Source organism: Talaromyces rugulosus, chromosome V (assembly GCF_013368755.1).
Source record: "Talaromyces rugulosus chromosome V, complete sequence".
Lineage (NCBI taxonomy): Eukaryota > Fungi > Ascomycota > Eurotiomycetes > Eurotiales > Trichocomaceae > Talaromyces > Talaromyces rugulosus.
Window position 1 is genome coordinate 442923 of NC_049565.1, and position 14450 is coordinate 457372.

Genomic DNA, 14450 nt, shown 5'->3' on the forward strand with positions numbered 1-14450 from the left:
ATATTTATGGCTAGATCTTCCCCCATTGGCTGTTGGAAATGACCCAGGATGACTCATACCTTATTTCAACAGAGACCAAGTTTAGTTCAACATTGGTTGTCGATATGCATCTTACCATGAAATTTATAAGATTTCTACAGGCTAGGAAACATAATCAGGCGTTTAGCATGACAGTTATTTGATGAATTTACGCTAGTTGATACATCAACTAGTACTTATCAATTGCAACATTGGACATTGGACTTTTCTACGAGGACTATGAGTTAATATAAAATCATCAGGATCAATTGTACACGTAATCTACATGCATATAAAATACACTCTAGACAGACAAACTGCTCATCTGACTTCTGGCCAAAGCAATAGCTTCTCTGACCATTTCACTTTCTTCAGTACCCTGGGTATCGCCAAACAAATCATCAATTTCCTCCAGAGTCTTTCCACTCGTTTCGGGAACCAAGAAGAACGCCCAAATGCCAGCCAGGAAACACCACACGGCGAAGAAGATATATGTTCGATATCCGCAACTAGCCATCATGGGGGGAGTAATCACTCCAATAATGAAATTGGACAACCAATTTACGCAAGTTGACAAAGCCACACCCTTGGACCGTAACGTAGTAGGGAATACTTCGGATGGGAGCGCCCAGCCCAGCGGGGAATATGAGACACCGAAAACGAGAATGAAGCAAAAGGCCATGGCGACACAGGCCCATCCAGCTGCCATATGAGAAGGCCAGTCGTCAGAATACAAACCGGACAAAATCGCGATGACGATATAGCACACACATGACCCAAAGGCGCCAAAGACAGCGAGAGGCCGGCGTCCAGCTTGGTCAATAATCATGAAGCACACTGCCACCGCTACCAACTGAAGCGTATTAAATATGCCTGACATAACCAAAGACATCTCATCCGACTGTCCCAAAGATCTGAATAGCGTGGGAGCATAATAAATGAAGGCGTTTACCCCTATAAATTGTTGGAAGAAGGAAACGCCGCACCCGACCACAGTTCGACGCCAGTTCTTGAACAAATCAATCCAAGCATTCACTTCTCGCTGATACGCTGAAGCGCCAGGGTATCTTTTCTCCTGTAGTAGTTTTTCAAGCTCAAGCTCAGCGACAATGCCTTCGTACTCTGCACAGACCCGGTCATCGGTAGCTGGAAGGCCTCGTAGTTTCGTTAAACTCGCCAAAGATTCTTGTCGGCGACCTACCATAGCGAGCCACCGGGGAGAGTAAGGAAATAGGTGAATTCCGAATCCCAGAATTGTAGCACAGACCATTTGCAGGCCTATCGGAAGCCTGAAAGAAATTTCACCAGCCATATATCTTGTGCCGAATGTAATCCAATATGCAATAACCACGCCGGATACAATAGAGATGGACTCAAGAACCAGTAAAGTTCCTCTCAAATTGGGAGGAGAGATCTCGGATATATAGAGAGGCGCAGCCTATATTAAAGACGTCGATTAATAAAATATATCTAAACCATGCATGGGACACCAGTGAAACTCACCATTGCCAGGGTACCAACACCAATCCCCCCGATAGCTCTCCCTGCAACTAACATGCCGTAGTTCTGAGCAGCCGTCTGAATAATGGCGCCAATGTCAAATATAACCACGACACACGTTAAAGCCCACTTGCGTGAGATCTTGTCAACGAGATACGGCATGAATAAACAGCCTATAAATGCCCCTAGGAGCAACATTCCAGTCATGAAGCCGGTGCCAAAGGCAGTTTCAGCTGGCGGGAACGTGTTGTGAAATTGGTCCATGACATTGATGATAGACATCACGCCCTGGTCGTAACCAAATGAAAACCCGCCGAGCGATGCCAGAGATGCGGCACCAAGGACATATCCGGAGGAGAATAGACCACGAACTCCGCTAGGGCCGTATTCAACTGGAGGGGCTAGAAGCCCAGGAGTGATAGCAGTGTGTTCCTCATGCTCAGCATGTGCAGAGGGAAATGGTTTCTTGATGTCCTCATCCATTGTCTGATTTCTGCACAGACGTGCCGTGAATTGTAGGTATTGTGGATTTTATCAAACAAATGGACGATGAGTTTAGATCAGTCAATATTTTAGGACACATGGCCGGATAAAGTATATTTATACCTGTGCGACCTGGTAAGATGCCATTGTTTGATTGGCAACACGAACAATAGCTGTATAGCTCTGGCTTCGGACCACAATTCCGTAACGAAGCTGGGGAAGTTGAAAGTGCGGGGGCCCACGGGGTAAAAGTCTCCATATCTGGGGTCTTTGGTCTCCTTTCAGTGCGTATTGTGGAAATAGGTTTCCTGATAGCCAAATATGAATTGACTAAAAAGGGATACCGAGCGGCGATCATACGGCGAGACTTTCCCAAACGAGAAATTACTTTTCGGAAATACCTCTATTATCTATATAGACACATTGCGTGTTCTCTACAGAACAACTCGTATTTGGGTGTGAATAAGAATACTTCACTACTTCATAGAAGATATTCAAACTCAACTGATTACTTCAAAAGGGGTCGTCACACGTGTTTACTTTATAGGGAGTAGACTGGTCTAAAGTGGCATCTCAGCGCCGCACATTTCCTATTGAAGTTAACGTGTTATTTCCATTTTACCGCCACTCACGCCATGACGCAACCAAACCTTGCAGTCAGTGGACCTTTTACACGGGTCGCAATTGATATCGTTGTTTCTTAAAATTGCCGACTACTGATATGTGCATATAATACTCACACGAAAGCACATGATATTGAGATTGGCTTTTTGATCTACGGAAATTGATTCCGAATTTTATATCTAACAGGCCTAGATTATAGTTCCTACATATGCAATATTTGATAATTGGAAAACCATGGAAAATGGAACAAACCATTGCAAAAAAAATTTTTTTGTTTTTTATTTTTTTTCTCGTTTTTTTTTGTATTTTACTCAACATTGTGTGGAATGTCACAAGGAATCACAGTATCCTCGAGTTCAGCGTCTAGAAATTACCTAATGCCTCGGGAGGATTCTATTGAGAATCAAGTAACAACATGATCTTTCGTCGAAATATTTTTTTTTTTTTTTTTTCAATTGATCGGACTTGGGATTCTTCGTTCAAACGTTGAGTAGACTGGAAATGCATTGATAATTTATAATTCTGGATGTTTCGTCGTCTTGCGTGGGGGTGTATGGATGTACAGCTCATAGCATCAACCGGTAAGCTCCGACAAACGTTGTACTTTGAAGCCACAGTGCTATCTGCGAGGTAGTCATTTTGCCCCCCCTTAGACATCGGGGGACAATTAGATTTTGCGTGCGCGCTTTTTTTTATTCATTCCCAAAGGGATTGATTGATTTTTTTATGCCTTATGGTGTTTAGTACGGATGGTACTAGTACTATTCAATCGTTGGTCTGAAAAGGGCATGTTTTGTAAAATGGCTGAGTCATATTTGACGGGCCTGGGAAACAAATTTTTTCCCCCTTTTTAGAAACAAACACGTACAGATACATACCTGATCTTCTTCTGGTTGTATAAGTGGTTCTAGTGTCTAGGTATCATAGGCTGCACAGTATCCTCGAGCGGTGGTAGATGACGGCGGCCAAAGCTTCGGGGTGCTTATCTTGGCGCTGGCCCACCCTTCCCCGCTCGCTTCAGCTTCAAAGGCCAGCTCGGATGCAAGTCCGGTAGGACAATCATCAACCGGTAAGCTCGACAAAACGTCACCAACCTCAACAGTGCTACTCCATCCATATCTAATTGCGCTCTCTCATGCCTCCTTTCTATATCTTAGCTAGTCGCGAGCAAACATCTTCGGAAGCATGTACTATTCTAGCTTTACCGATTGCTAGCTTCACCTTCCAAGTCTGACGCCCCGTTTTCGTAGCTTGAGCTACCTGCACTCTTCCGCGATAGAATCGCAGCCATCCACTTAGCGCAACCTCCGGGGGGGGGGGGCGGGTCGCATGCCCTTTTCGCACTCACAAGCGAGCCAGCGCGACAATCTCGCGACTGCAATCTAATGGCATTGTATTGGTTATGACTAATTATGCAAAGATGCAATTAGGCATAAGTCTACCATGACTCAACGAATTCCATGAAATCATCCTAGCCGTGACGCAGCTCGCAAGCTCTGATTCCTCATCTACGATCGGGCCATAGCCACAACTGTGGGAATAACAAGAGTCGCATACCATTGTCAACCATTTCTTGTGCAGAACAACTCAGAATAGCCTCAATGTCGGGTAAGGCAGGTCGTTCGGCCGTTCCGTCGAACGGTGTACCGATGCCGCAAACTTTCGACAAAATCCCAGACGTCGATTTGAATACAGCCTCGCAAGAAGGACCGCCCCAGTACAATAATCAAAGCAAGGGCATAAATGTTTCTCAAGGTATATTGCGACACAATGTTGATGGAAAAGACGCGGATACAGGATCTCAAACCACCACTCTCCCCCCGGAGAAAGTCTTTTCTATTCAGCTGGGGTCCGAGCTCTTTCGGCTCTCGGGTGCTTCGATAGCATCAGATGGTCAGTTACCAGTTGTCGCTTTCGATATACGCACGCTAAGAATCTTAGAGCACCGTCATACTTCTCTCGATTTTTCGAAGAACAGCTTCGACAAACCGAAAATGGTGGAAACGTGAGAACGCTCTACATTGACCGAGATCCAGCAACATTTCGTGAAATCTGCCGGCATCTTCAAGGTCAGCATATATCTTAGTGCTTTGTAATCCTGGTATATTGACTGCCGATAGGCTATCACATCTACCCACGCGATGGTCTAGAGTATGTCAAGCTTTTTGCCGATGCGCAGTTCTACAGCTGTATGTTCCCTTCACTGTATAAAATTATGACAGTATTCGCTAACAGTACAGTGCCTCGCTTAACCTCGCGGATATTCGAATCGGAAATCTACATACAAATAGGCGAACGTGATTTCCAGGTATCGCGAGATATGTTCTCGGGTCCTGGTGACTCTCCAAATTTTTTCAACTTGGGCTTTGCAATATTATTTGCCACACCGACAGATGTTTTCCCGGGTCTTGTCAGATCGGGTTTATTACGGCCACCTTCAATCGTTCCGCCGAGTATACCAAGTCGATCTGGCGATACCTTTGCTCAAATCGTCCACATGTTAAGAGGCTATCCTATTCATATCCGGAACGAAAACCACCGAACCGAGTTACTGCGTGATTGTCGATACTATCATTTACGAGGTGTTGAGCAGAAGTTGATACCTCACCACATCAGCTACAATCCGGGACGGGAGCGTGACGAAATCCTTATTCGGCTAGAGGACGTGAGACAATCAGGCATTCAGGTCGTCAACGATGGCTCGTCAGACGACACATCCATCCTTGCAGGATGGGTACATTATGCGCGGCCATTTGTAGACGACAATGCTTACGAAATGGTGTTGGAAATTGAGGGACAAAACACTGTGCTTAATCTGGACACGATGCGCGCCGATTTCCGTGGCCTAGCCAAGGCCCGCGTGAGCAGTCTAGTGCAAGTAATTGCCAATAAGCTCAATCTGCCCAACAAGGCACCTCTCGGGTTGATGATGATGTCTGGCCAAGCGAACCGGGCGTCGGCAAGCCCTGGCAACACTCCGCTGAGTGATGATCGGCCAAAGATCCACATTGATGCAGAAGCTGATATCACTGTCGACAACGAGCCGTTTCAGCTTGGACGATCTAATTTTGGCAATTCGAGCACGAATGCAGGGTTTACCGATGGCCCCCCAGCCAAACGCAGGCGCGAGGACGAAGGCGCAGCTACAGAGCCTCGCCAATGGATGATTCACAACGGCCAGTGGCGGTTGCGAATACAGCCCGACGCATCCGGTCAGCTGGAGGTCATTTTCTTTGCTGTCAAGCTGGATGTGTCTACGAACCAGCGCGCAAGGAACACAAAACGGCAGTTTCTAGGCTGATATGCTTTAAATACCGTAGCATACATAATAACAAGCAAGATTTTGTGTTTTTTTTTTTTTTTGTTGAATATTATTGGTCTTATCAAATGTTCTCCTGGACCTCGGCATAAATAACCGACGTTTTACCTAAAGTGGACTAGTACCTACCGCGAGTCACTGATCGTCACTGGGTATTGCCTCTTTGGGAGCAGATGACGATGTTCCCTTAAGAAACGAGTTGAGATGCGCCGGGTTCTTTCTTAATAATACCACACAGTCCAGACCTTCTCCGTTCCCCTTTACCTTCTTCCTGGACATAATCCGACACGTGCTAGAGGAAGAAACCACTTTTTCGTCTCCATATTCGCTCCGAGGTGTTGAATAGCTATAAAGCTGGACGCTTCCGCAGAAACTTGTGCCTTGATATTCACTTAGCAAATACGGCAAACTACAGATACACAAAATGGCAGCTTCAACCTCTAATTCCGACATCAAAGTCACCCTCTACTGGTAAGTCGACTACAATCTTGTTTTGCCGGCCGGTCAAACTAAACCCCACGCAGGCTAAGCCAGTCTCGCGCCCAGTCGATTCTCTGGGTTTTAGAGGCTCTGTCAGTTCCATACCAACTCAAGACATTCAAACGTGGACCGGATATGCTGGCGCCCAAGGAACTCAAAGACATTCACCCCCTCGGAAAGTCGCCGGTTATAAGCGTTGAGCGTCCCGAGTTCTCGAAGCCGTTGATCCTAGCCGAATCAGGCGCGATTGTCGAGTACTTGCTTGACCATTTTGGTGGCGAAGAAAAGGGGCTTGTTCCCAGGCGCTACGCCAGCGAGGAAGATAAAACCAAGGGCATTGAGACGGAAGAGTGGTTGAGATATAGGTTCTATATGCACTACATTGAGGGAAGCCTGATGCCTCAGTTGGTTACTGCTTTGATTATAGACGGTGAGTTCTCTCATGTCCACTTGAAAAGGATAAAACTGTGTTGGTGTTGACTGTATACGTTTCAGGTGTCCGCCAGTTCCCTGTGCCGTTCTTCGTCAAACCCATCACCGGCATCGTAGCCAACAGGATTCAAGCCAGCTGGCTTGACAAGCAGTTTGCTGTCCACTTCCCTTTCTTGGAGGGCCAGCTCAAGACTGTGCCAGGCACAACCGAGACTCAGAAAGGTGGTATTTGTGGCCCCACGTTCAATGCTGCCGACATTTTGATGAGTTTTCCCGTGATTGCCGCCACAAACCGCGGAATTTACTCCAAAACCGACTGCCCTGAACTTGTTGCTTATGCGGACAGACTTGAAAAGGATGCAGGCTACCAGAAAGCAGTGAAGAAGATCGAAGAGGTGGAGGGCCAGTTTGTTTCGACTTTGTAATTGAAATGGCTTCATCTTATGCCGTCATTGATACCATTTTTGTGTGCTCTTACTGTGCTAAACGGCTATACCGTTATAATTGACGATAACTCCGTATATCTGTTCGGGTTATCAAAACTTTTGTATTCTATATGATATGCATGCAGTTGTTCGGTAAATAATCTCAACTATCACCGCTAAAAGGTCTGACTATAAATTTCTTTTCATTTATTTTCCCTATGTTTTGCACCTGAATAAAAAACCAAGACAAAAAACAAGGTAGAAATGGTGGCTCAAGAGAGGGTGGAATAGAGTTTCTTGCGTGTATGCCGAATAAGGGATAGCGCACAACACGGTCTTGGCACCGAACCTCAACATCACTCCTTCTTCCGCATCATCATCATCGCCCACGAGCAACACTCTTCGCAGTCATTCATTACTCGGTCTAGCCGACTGAAACCGTAACAATGGCTGGCCCAAGCAAATGTAAGTCTATCTTTGCCATATCGCATAGCTCGAATTTGCACTAATCTTGGGGGAATCTCACACAGCACTCATCCTCGACCCTGCTCTGCAGAAATACTACGGTACATACATACAGCACCAATTCCCCTCCAATTGTCGTTACCGGACACACACTCTCTCTCGGAACTGACTCCCTTTGACGAATATGTGGGTTTGCTCTTGCTAATGAATTGAATCGCTAGAACTTAACGCAAACCGCTACAAATACTTTCGCTGGACGCCACGAAATGCTTGGTTGACTCTGGTGTATGTCGGCATCGTCCCTGGAATCCTCGGATACGTTGCCTACAAGACGGAAGTGAGTCATGTCCAATTAATGCGACCAGCATATCGAAAGAACGCCATTAACATGTACCGTGCACGTATAGGGCAAATATGACCCCAGAGGAAAGCGCAGAGGAGATACGATTGCCGAGTGGTAGAAACGTGCTGGATTTGTGGCGAGAAAATAGACAGAGAGAGAGAGAGATGTTAAATTGGTTGCACGTTACTGGAAAATGATTGCTCCGGGGTTTATATCGCCAATTGTACCGGAATTTGAGTGGCGCACCAACATCTATGAAACCCGGCTTTGATCGCATTGTACGACAACCTGGAAGTGGGATCAAATGCTGTCTGCATTGGCCCTCATGAAACCTCTCGCTCGTCTTTTGTAACTGTTTTGCGAATTTATGTGTATATAGCATACTGCAAGGAATCATTTCTTTTGTCTGGTTTCAATCCTTGTCTACAAGACGAACGATGGAGAGAACAAAAGATAATATGGGGTAAAACTAGTAGAAGACATAATCGTAAATCTCAGATTCCCGCAATTATTAGCATTAAAAATACATGTCTTTCCCAGACTCATTTTCATGTGACATAAATGGCTTTGAACACGAAGTACGCCTTGACCGATTGTCCTGTTTCAGCCAGTTTGATCCTGGCATTGGTCTCGCTTGGGAACTGGTCTCTGAATGGCGTACATTAAGCTCGCGCGCTGCCGGCTTTTTCAGGCAAACGGTACTGGCAACGGCCAACCGCCCTGCCTCAATACACGTAAATCAAGAAGCCCGTGCATATGCTGCCATAAAACAGCATTTTCTCCAGGAACTTTCAGCGCTTCATTAAAACAAATTTGGGGTAATGAAAAGAGCACATTCTCGTTAGTAACCCCCCCTTCGCCGTGGCCATCCGCCTCCCCGTTCCTCTGCTGGTAGTCTTTCGCCTCTCTTCCAGTCGCCGCTAGGGATACCATTTCCTCTCCCCATGCCTCCTCTCCTGCCACCGTTGTCGCGAGGTGGCCCAAAAGCCCTCATGCCTCCTCCGAGCGGACCGCCAGGCGGGCCTCTTCCTCCTTGCACCGGCGGCGCAACACTGCCATCATCGAGCGGCGGTAGGATTGCAACGTCCACGTAGTCCCCGATGACGAACCGTGCATCTGCCAATGTCTTATCTGCTTCATCTAGACGAAGGGGACCCTTGTCGGGACCTCGTCGTCTGTCGCCATTCATATGCGCGTCGTCGGCGGTGCTTTCATCTTTTGAGGATTGTCCCAGAATAACACTTCCAATATCCTTTGACAGGTAGCGTCCTCGCCCTTCTGTCGCTGCGCCGCGAGTATCTGGGTATATAAGTCGGAAGCAAAGCCTCGTGCCAGATTGCGGACTGGGCAATTGCGAAGGTAATGCGCCGGCGAGGAGGCTGGACAGCTCGCGCAGCGTACATGACTGCCAAGTGTAGATCTCGAGATGAGGAGGTAGATGATTGTTGCTGTTGGGTCCAGTCGGTGTCGGGATAGGAAAGTCGTTCAGAGTGTGGTATGCATGTTTGTGATAGAAGAGTTTGAGGTGGAATGGCACTGTTGTTTCTCGATTGACGGTCATTGTGCTTGCTTGCTGGTGGGCCGAATGCGAACTTGGCGGCGCGCGAAATTCACGAGGCGCGTTCGTTCGGAGAGATTGCAGAGTATAGCAAGATTATTGAAAACGCGCGCTATACGTCGACGTAGAATAATCAGTTCAGATGCTGGCGTTGTGCAAGTCTGGGGTGAGGCGGTTGGAGCTGTTTGTCTGGCGGAAGAAAGAGCTTGGGTCGCTGTTCCGCTTCGAGCGTGGTCCCGCGGCGAACTTTCCTTTCACCCAGAACCTCCCTCCAAGGCCTGCTGAACAGACAACGCAAAGTATCCTGCAAGCGCTGTGCAAATTCCCCTCTAACTTTTTCTTTTTCTTTCTTTTTTTTTTCCACCTATATATCGTTCAAATTCGAAATCGCTGCTCTGCAGCACCTACCATCAGCATGGATTTCGCAGCGCTCATGGCCAAGGAGATCTCCAAGGCCAAACCCAGCGCCGACAAAGGGGAAAAGAACAAATACACTCGCCGTGCCGAAGTCGAAGCCGCGCGCATCGCTGCCTACAATGCTGAACAAGAAAGACTACAGCGCGAACGCGAAGATAAAGCCACTCTAAAGCGCAAACACGAAGAAGAGGAAACCGAGCGACATCGCGAACGAGAAGAGAAAAAGCGAAAGATGGCCGAAGAATCAAAAAAGAGGAGAGAAGCTGAAGAGGATGCTGCGGAGAGAGCGCGAAGAAAACGATTGGGATTGCCAGAACTGCCACCAAAGAAACAGAATGACGAGGATGGAACGCCCGTGCCGGAGGACGAGGATATCGATGGCGAGGAACTGGCTAAGAAGCTCAGGGACATAGATGAGCCAGTAACGTTGTTTGGCGAAACGCACAAGGTGAAGCTTCGCCGTTACCGTCGACTCGTCCAGCGATCTCTCACGCCACAGCTGTCCAAAGGACCTATTCCGACAACACTGGAACTAGTGGCCGAGAAGGACATGAAGATACCAACCACAATGCCAAAGGATAGCGAAGGCAAAAAGTTTCTCGTCAGACAACTTGCCTCTTATTTCAACATGATCCTAGAAGAATGGGAAATCGCCCTGGCGAAACGAGACCTTTCGGTCAAACAGAGTCTTCCAGGACGACAGGCCTACCAGGCGATGGTCCAAAGCAAGGAAAACATGAGGCCCTTGTTCAAAAAGTTTGAATCAGCAGAAATAGACGACACTGTGCTGGAAGCGATTGTTGAAATTGTGCATTGTGCGCAAGACCGGAGATATGTCGATGCCAACAACGGGTATTTGCGACTGAGTATTGGCAAAGCGTGCGTTTCCCTTTCCCAGTTTATTCCACAAAAAAAAAGTTTATACAAAAACTAACTTGTATAAAATTATAGAGCTTGGCCCATTGGTGTTACCATGGTGGGTATTCACGAACGATCAGCGCGAGAAAAGTTGTCCGAAAGCGACAACAAGGCCCATATCATGTCGGATGAGAGTACGCGCAAATACTTGCAGAGTATCAAGAGGTGTTTAACCTTTGCCCAGGTGCGCTGGCCGCCGGATGACCAGCTCCAACTGATGGGTTAGATTTATGTCTGTATAATCAATGAATAATGATGGCATGTAGCCAGATACTTCTATTCGAGGGAGCATCGCAGCCGAACCAGTAAAAAAAGTTCTTGGTAGCTTTCTTCGTTTAGTTATTAAAGTCATGTCCAAGGCAAATGTTTAAATTATGTATTTCCAACAAACAGTATACGCTTCATTGATCGTATTAGTCGTGGCTCATTCCTATCTACATGCCCAACCAACAAAAAGAAGTAACGCCAACACTATATGCATCTATATTAATATGTGCATTGACAGAAAAAAAAAAAGAAAAAAAACCACGTCATCGAAAAAGCGCGTTGTAGAGAGCAGTCCACCAACCGCTCATACGTGGTCTTGAACATTCGCTTTCAAAATCACTACGACAGCTAAGTGTCTTTTGCGCCTGGTGATCTTCAAACTGTGCTCGTTGGCCGTGTCCGTCTACTCCATTCAAAAGGGCTTCACGGCCCCCTGTCGGAGTGCCCGCAGGCCGTTTAGGGGTGCATATCCCACTGCTCACACTCAGATCTGTGATCAGGGTGCTGGCAGCATACACACAGCCACCATAAGCGAACCGAATCAACGAGTCGCCTGTCAGGCTTCCAATGACGAATACATCGGGGGCCACTTCGAGATCTTCCATCACCTTATTGCGTAATGTTTTTGCGGATATTTCGCTTTCATCGGGGTGTTCTACACCCTTGAGAACTTCGACGCGCAGCGTGGGATCGAGATAATCCAGTGATCCCCTTCGGCCAACTCCATAGGTCAGACCAGACACTGCACGGTCGAGAGTGCTTCCATTCGGCAGACGAAATGTTACAATCGCCTGGCCATCTTTCATCTGGACGTCCTCTATTTCCGAATATGGTATGCCTTCGTAGACTTCGTCCCAATTTCTACTCTCTAAAAACGAAGTTGATGCTAGCCGCCGAGCCTTGGGTCTTTTTTGGGCAGTGAATGTAGCCAGCGCAGCCCGTTTCATCAGGCGATATATTCCAGCATACTCGGGATATGCTTGTTGATGGCATGCTCTTAGTGGTGACGGTCGTTCGTTGGGAGTCCAACGGAACACATGTAGGATTGGCTGATTGGGCGGCGCGGATATGATGGCATCTGCGGCAGTAAACCCCGATCCAATGACCAGTAATGGTGCCTTGGATGACTTGGGATTTTGTTGTAGAGTGGTTAAAGGCATTAGGACTGATGGTGGTTTAATTGTGTGTGAGAATATACCGGTGGCCAGCACAAGATGTTTACATCGAAGGCGATGAGACCGTATGTAAAAGCCGTCGCCAGTGCGCTCTATGCCGTCCAGCATGGTACCGTTTACAAAGGAGTCGCTAATTCCAGCTTCTTTGGGGTATATGCGCAGGTACTCTGCCAATTCCTTCCGGCTTGGACGGGTGAACGGCGCGAGTTCAGTCTTTTTGGTTTTGCGATAGTGATCGGCAAAGGTATATCCAGGCAACGAGAGCATGCCAGCATAGCTCAAGGTACCGATATCCCAGCTCACGGGCACAGGGTCATCGACAGCCCAGAGGCCCCCGGGACTGGAGGCATTGCCGATGACCAAGTGCGGTACAGCACGATGAGGCTTGTGCCGCCATTCAAGATTTGTCACCTCGCCCAGATCATCCGTCTCGCCGTCAGGGCGCAGAAGGGTGTCCAGCAAAACATTGATGGGCAAAGCCTGGGTTGAATACGACAGGCGCGAAGCAGCGAAATGGTGCGTCAGGGTGTCGAGGTCATGGCGAAGCAGGCAGGGAGAGGATTCTCGCAGCTTGGCGTGCAGCAGCGGATCAGGGTGCGGCGGATCAGCTTTGTAATAAGGAATGTGGCCGTGAAGGATGTAGGACAGTATCATGGAAGAGGGCCCGTTTCCTAAGCAGAACAGGCGGTCAGCGGCGGCTCAGACGATTCCATTGGAACGGAATTGCGACATACCGATGATGATGGTGTCAATCTCTGTCTCCGCGGCGGACAGCGGAGGCATGGTGGAGAGGTTTCCCGCTCTTGTCTCTCTAATGATTGGAAGCACGCATAGTTCGACAAGGCATTTCTCTAAGAATAATACTTAGAATAGCAGACAGAGGAGAGAGGAAAATAGCGACAATCGCCGTACAAGTGGATCAGGAGGCAAAACCCGCCTGTTCCAGCCCAGACGGTCCCATTCCGAGCGTGAAGAAGCCGGAGCGGGCGGGGGAACCATTAGTTAGTTGCAAGTACTTGGTAGTACCCCGCTGACAAACCGCGTGGTCGACGCTCTTATCTAATACGGTTTCGTATTCATATTGATGGTGAGCATGCTGTGAACACTGCGAGAAAAGCCGGTGGCGATTGGCGTGGGGGGAAGTCTGGATGGACTCGATGGAGTAAAGGAAAAAGCAATACCGACTGGTCACGGGTCACGCCTTCTTGGGCTTTATGCGCATCTAGTCTACGAGCGAGTGCTAAACTAAGGAATTACACCTTAGTCTCGAGAACTCTTGAGGGGAATTTGTTTTTTTATAAAATAATAAATATCCAGGACTGGAGAAAAACCGGAAACGGATCAAACGAGGGGCTGATGCACGTGATCTCCGCGCCGGAAGCAGCCACTTGCTTACTAAGGATTCCCAGAAACAGTTACACATCGTCACGACCATATGTGACAAGTCAATTAAATCTAGGTAATTTGACCATCCTTAAACCCTTCTGGCCTTTTAAATTAAAATTCTATTTATATTACAGCATAATCGCCTGGTCTACATAGAGCTTCCTGTTTAAACAGCAGTAGATATATCTTTAAAAGAGCTACTATGGAGTTTTCGTTGTACTTTGTAACCAAAGGATAACAGTATCTAAATCTTTAATCATCATTAGCCCTATAGTTACCATAGGAGGATGGTTTATACATTGTTGGCAGGCCGATCTCAATTGAAATATACAAAATCAAAGAGTCACAATTCCGGTTAGCGTCAGACGCCGGGGTATTTTGTGGCTGGTGAGTGAGTATGTGGCTAAACCCGCATGACTTATGCACACTAGCCACACTATCAGCTTTATACAGCCTATTATGTTTTAAACTACACCATAGAAAGTTCCAAAAAGCATCTTTCTGCCATGTATTTACTGCTGCCCAAGTATCGCCTAGGTATCACCTAGAAACTAATTCCTTACTTCGTTACGTGATGCAATTCCTATGACTCCATCAGTAAACATAGATATTAGCACAAGGTGTTCCTCCTAATATACGT

General features: G+C 47.3%; 7 protein-coding genes across 7 annotated transcripts; 4 read left to right on the top strand and 3 right to left on the bottom strand.

Moving 5' to 3' along the window:
- Window positions 1–322: 322 nt before the first annotated feature.
- On the bottom strand, window positions 323–2001 carry TRUGW13939_08708 (uncharacterized protein; the record flags this gene model as incomplete). The annotated part of the gene is made up of 2 exons (XM_035491837.1): window positions 323–1456; window positions 1522–2001. The coding sequence occupies 2 exons, from the start codon at window positions 1999–2001 to the stop codon at window positions 323–325; spliced, it is 1614 nt and encodes a 537-aa protein (XP_035347730.1).
- A 2225-nt stretch (window positions 2002–4226) lies between these two features.
- TRUGW13939_08709 (uncharacterized protein) lies at window positions 4227–5926 on the top strand (the record flags this gene model as incomplete). The annotated part of the gene is made up of 4 exons (XM_035491838.1): window positions 4227–4518; window positions 4569–4694; window positions 4746–4814; window positions 4866–5926. The coding sequence occupies 4 exons, from the start codon at window positions 4227–4229 to the stop codon at window positions 5924–5926; spliced, it is 1548 nt and encodes a 515-aa protein (XP_035347731.1).
- A 442-nt stretch (window positions 5927–6368) lies between these two features.
- On the top strand, window positions 6369–7281 carry TRUGW13939_08710 (uncharacterized protein; the record flags this gene model as incomplete). Its single annotated transcript, XM_035491839.1, has 3 exons — window positions 6369–6415; window positions 6469–6854; window positions 6920–7281. The coding sequence occupies 3 exons, from the start codon at window positions 6369–6371 to the stop codon at window positions 7279–7281; spliced, it is 795 nt and encodes a 264-aa protein (XP_035347732.1).
- A 446-nt stretch (window positions 7282–7727) lies between these two features.
- On the top strand, window positions 7728–8207 carry TRUGW13939_08711 (uncharacterized protein; the record flags this gene model as incomplete). The annotated part of the gene is made up of 4 exons (XM_035491840.1): window positions 7728–7746; window positions 7812–7847; window positions 7968–8083; window positions 8154–8207. The coding sequence occupies 4 exons, from the start codon at window positions 7728–7730 to the stop codon at window positions 8205–8207; spliced, it is 225 nt and encodes a 74-aa protein (XP_035347733.1).
- Window positions 8208–8930: 723 nt separating this feature from the next.
- Window positions 8931–9650, bottom strand: TRUGW13939_08712 (uncharacterized protein; the record flags this gene model as incomplete). The annotated part of the gene is made up of 1 exon (XM_035491841.1): window positions 8931–9650. One exon carries the CDS (start codon window positions 9648–9650, stop codon window positions 8931–8933), a length of 720 nt encoding a protein of 239 aa, XP_035347734.1.
- A 412-nt stretch (window positions 9651–10062) lies between these two features.
- Window positions 10063–11208, top strand: TRUGW13939_08713 (uncharacterized protein; the record flags this gene model as incomplete). The annotated part of the gene is made up of 2 exons (XM_035491842.1): window positions 10063–10943; window positions 11016–11208. The coding sequence occupies 2 exons, from the start codon at window positions 10063–10065 to the stop codon at window positions 11206–11208; spliced, it is 1074 nt and encodes a 357-aa protein (XP_035347735.1).
- A 304-nt stretch (window positions 11209–11512) lies between these two features.
- TRUGW13939_08714 (uncharacterized protein) lies at window positions 11513–13207 on the bottom strand (the record flags this gene model as incomplete). Its single annotated transcript, XM_035491843.1, has 2 exons — window positions 11513–13095; window positions 13159–13207. 2 exons carry the CDS (start codon window positions 13205–13207, stop codon window positions 11513–11515), a joined length of 1632 nt encoding a protein of 543 aa, XP_035347736.1.
- Window positions 13208–14450: the final 1243 nt, after the last annotated feature.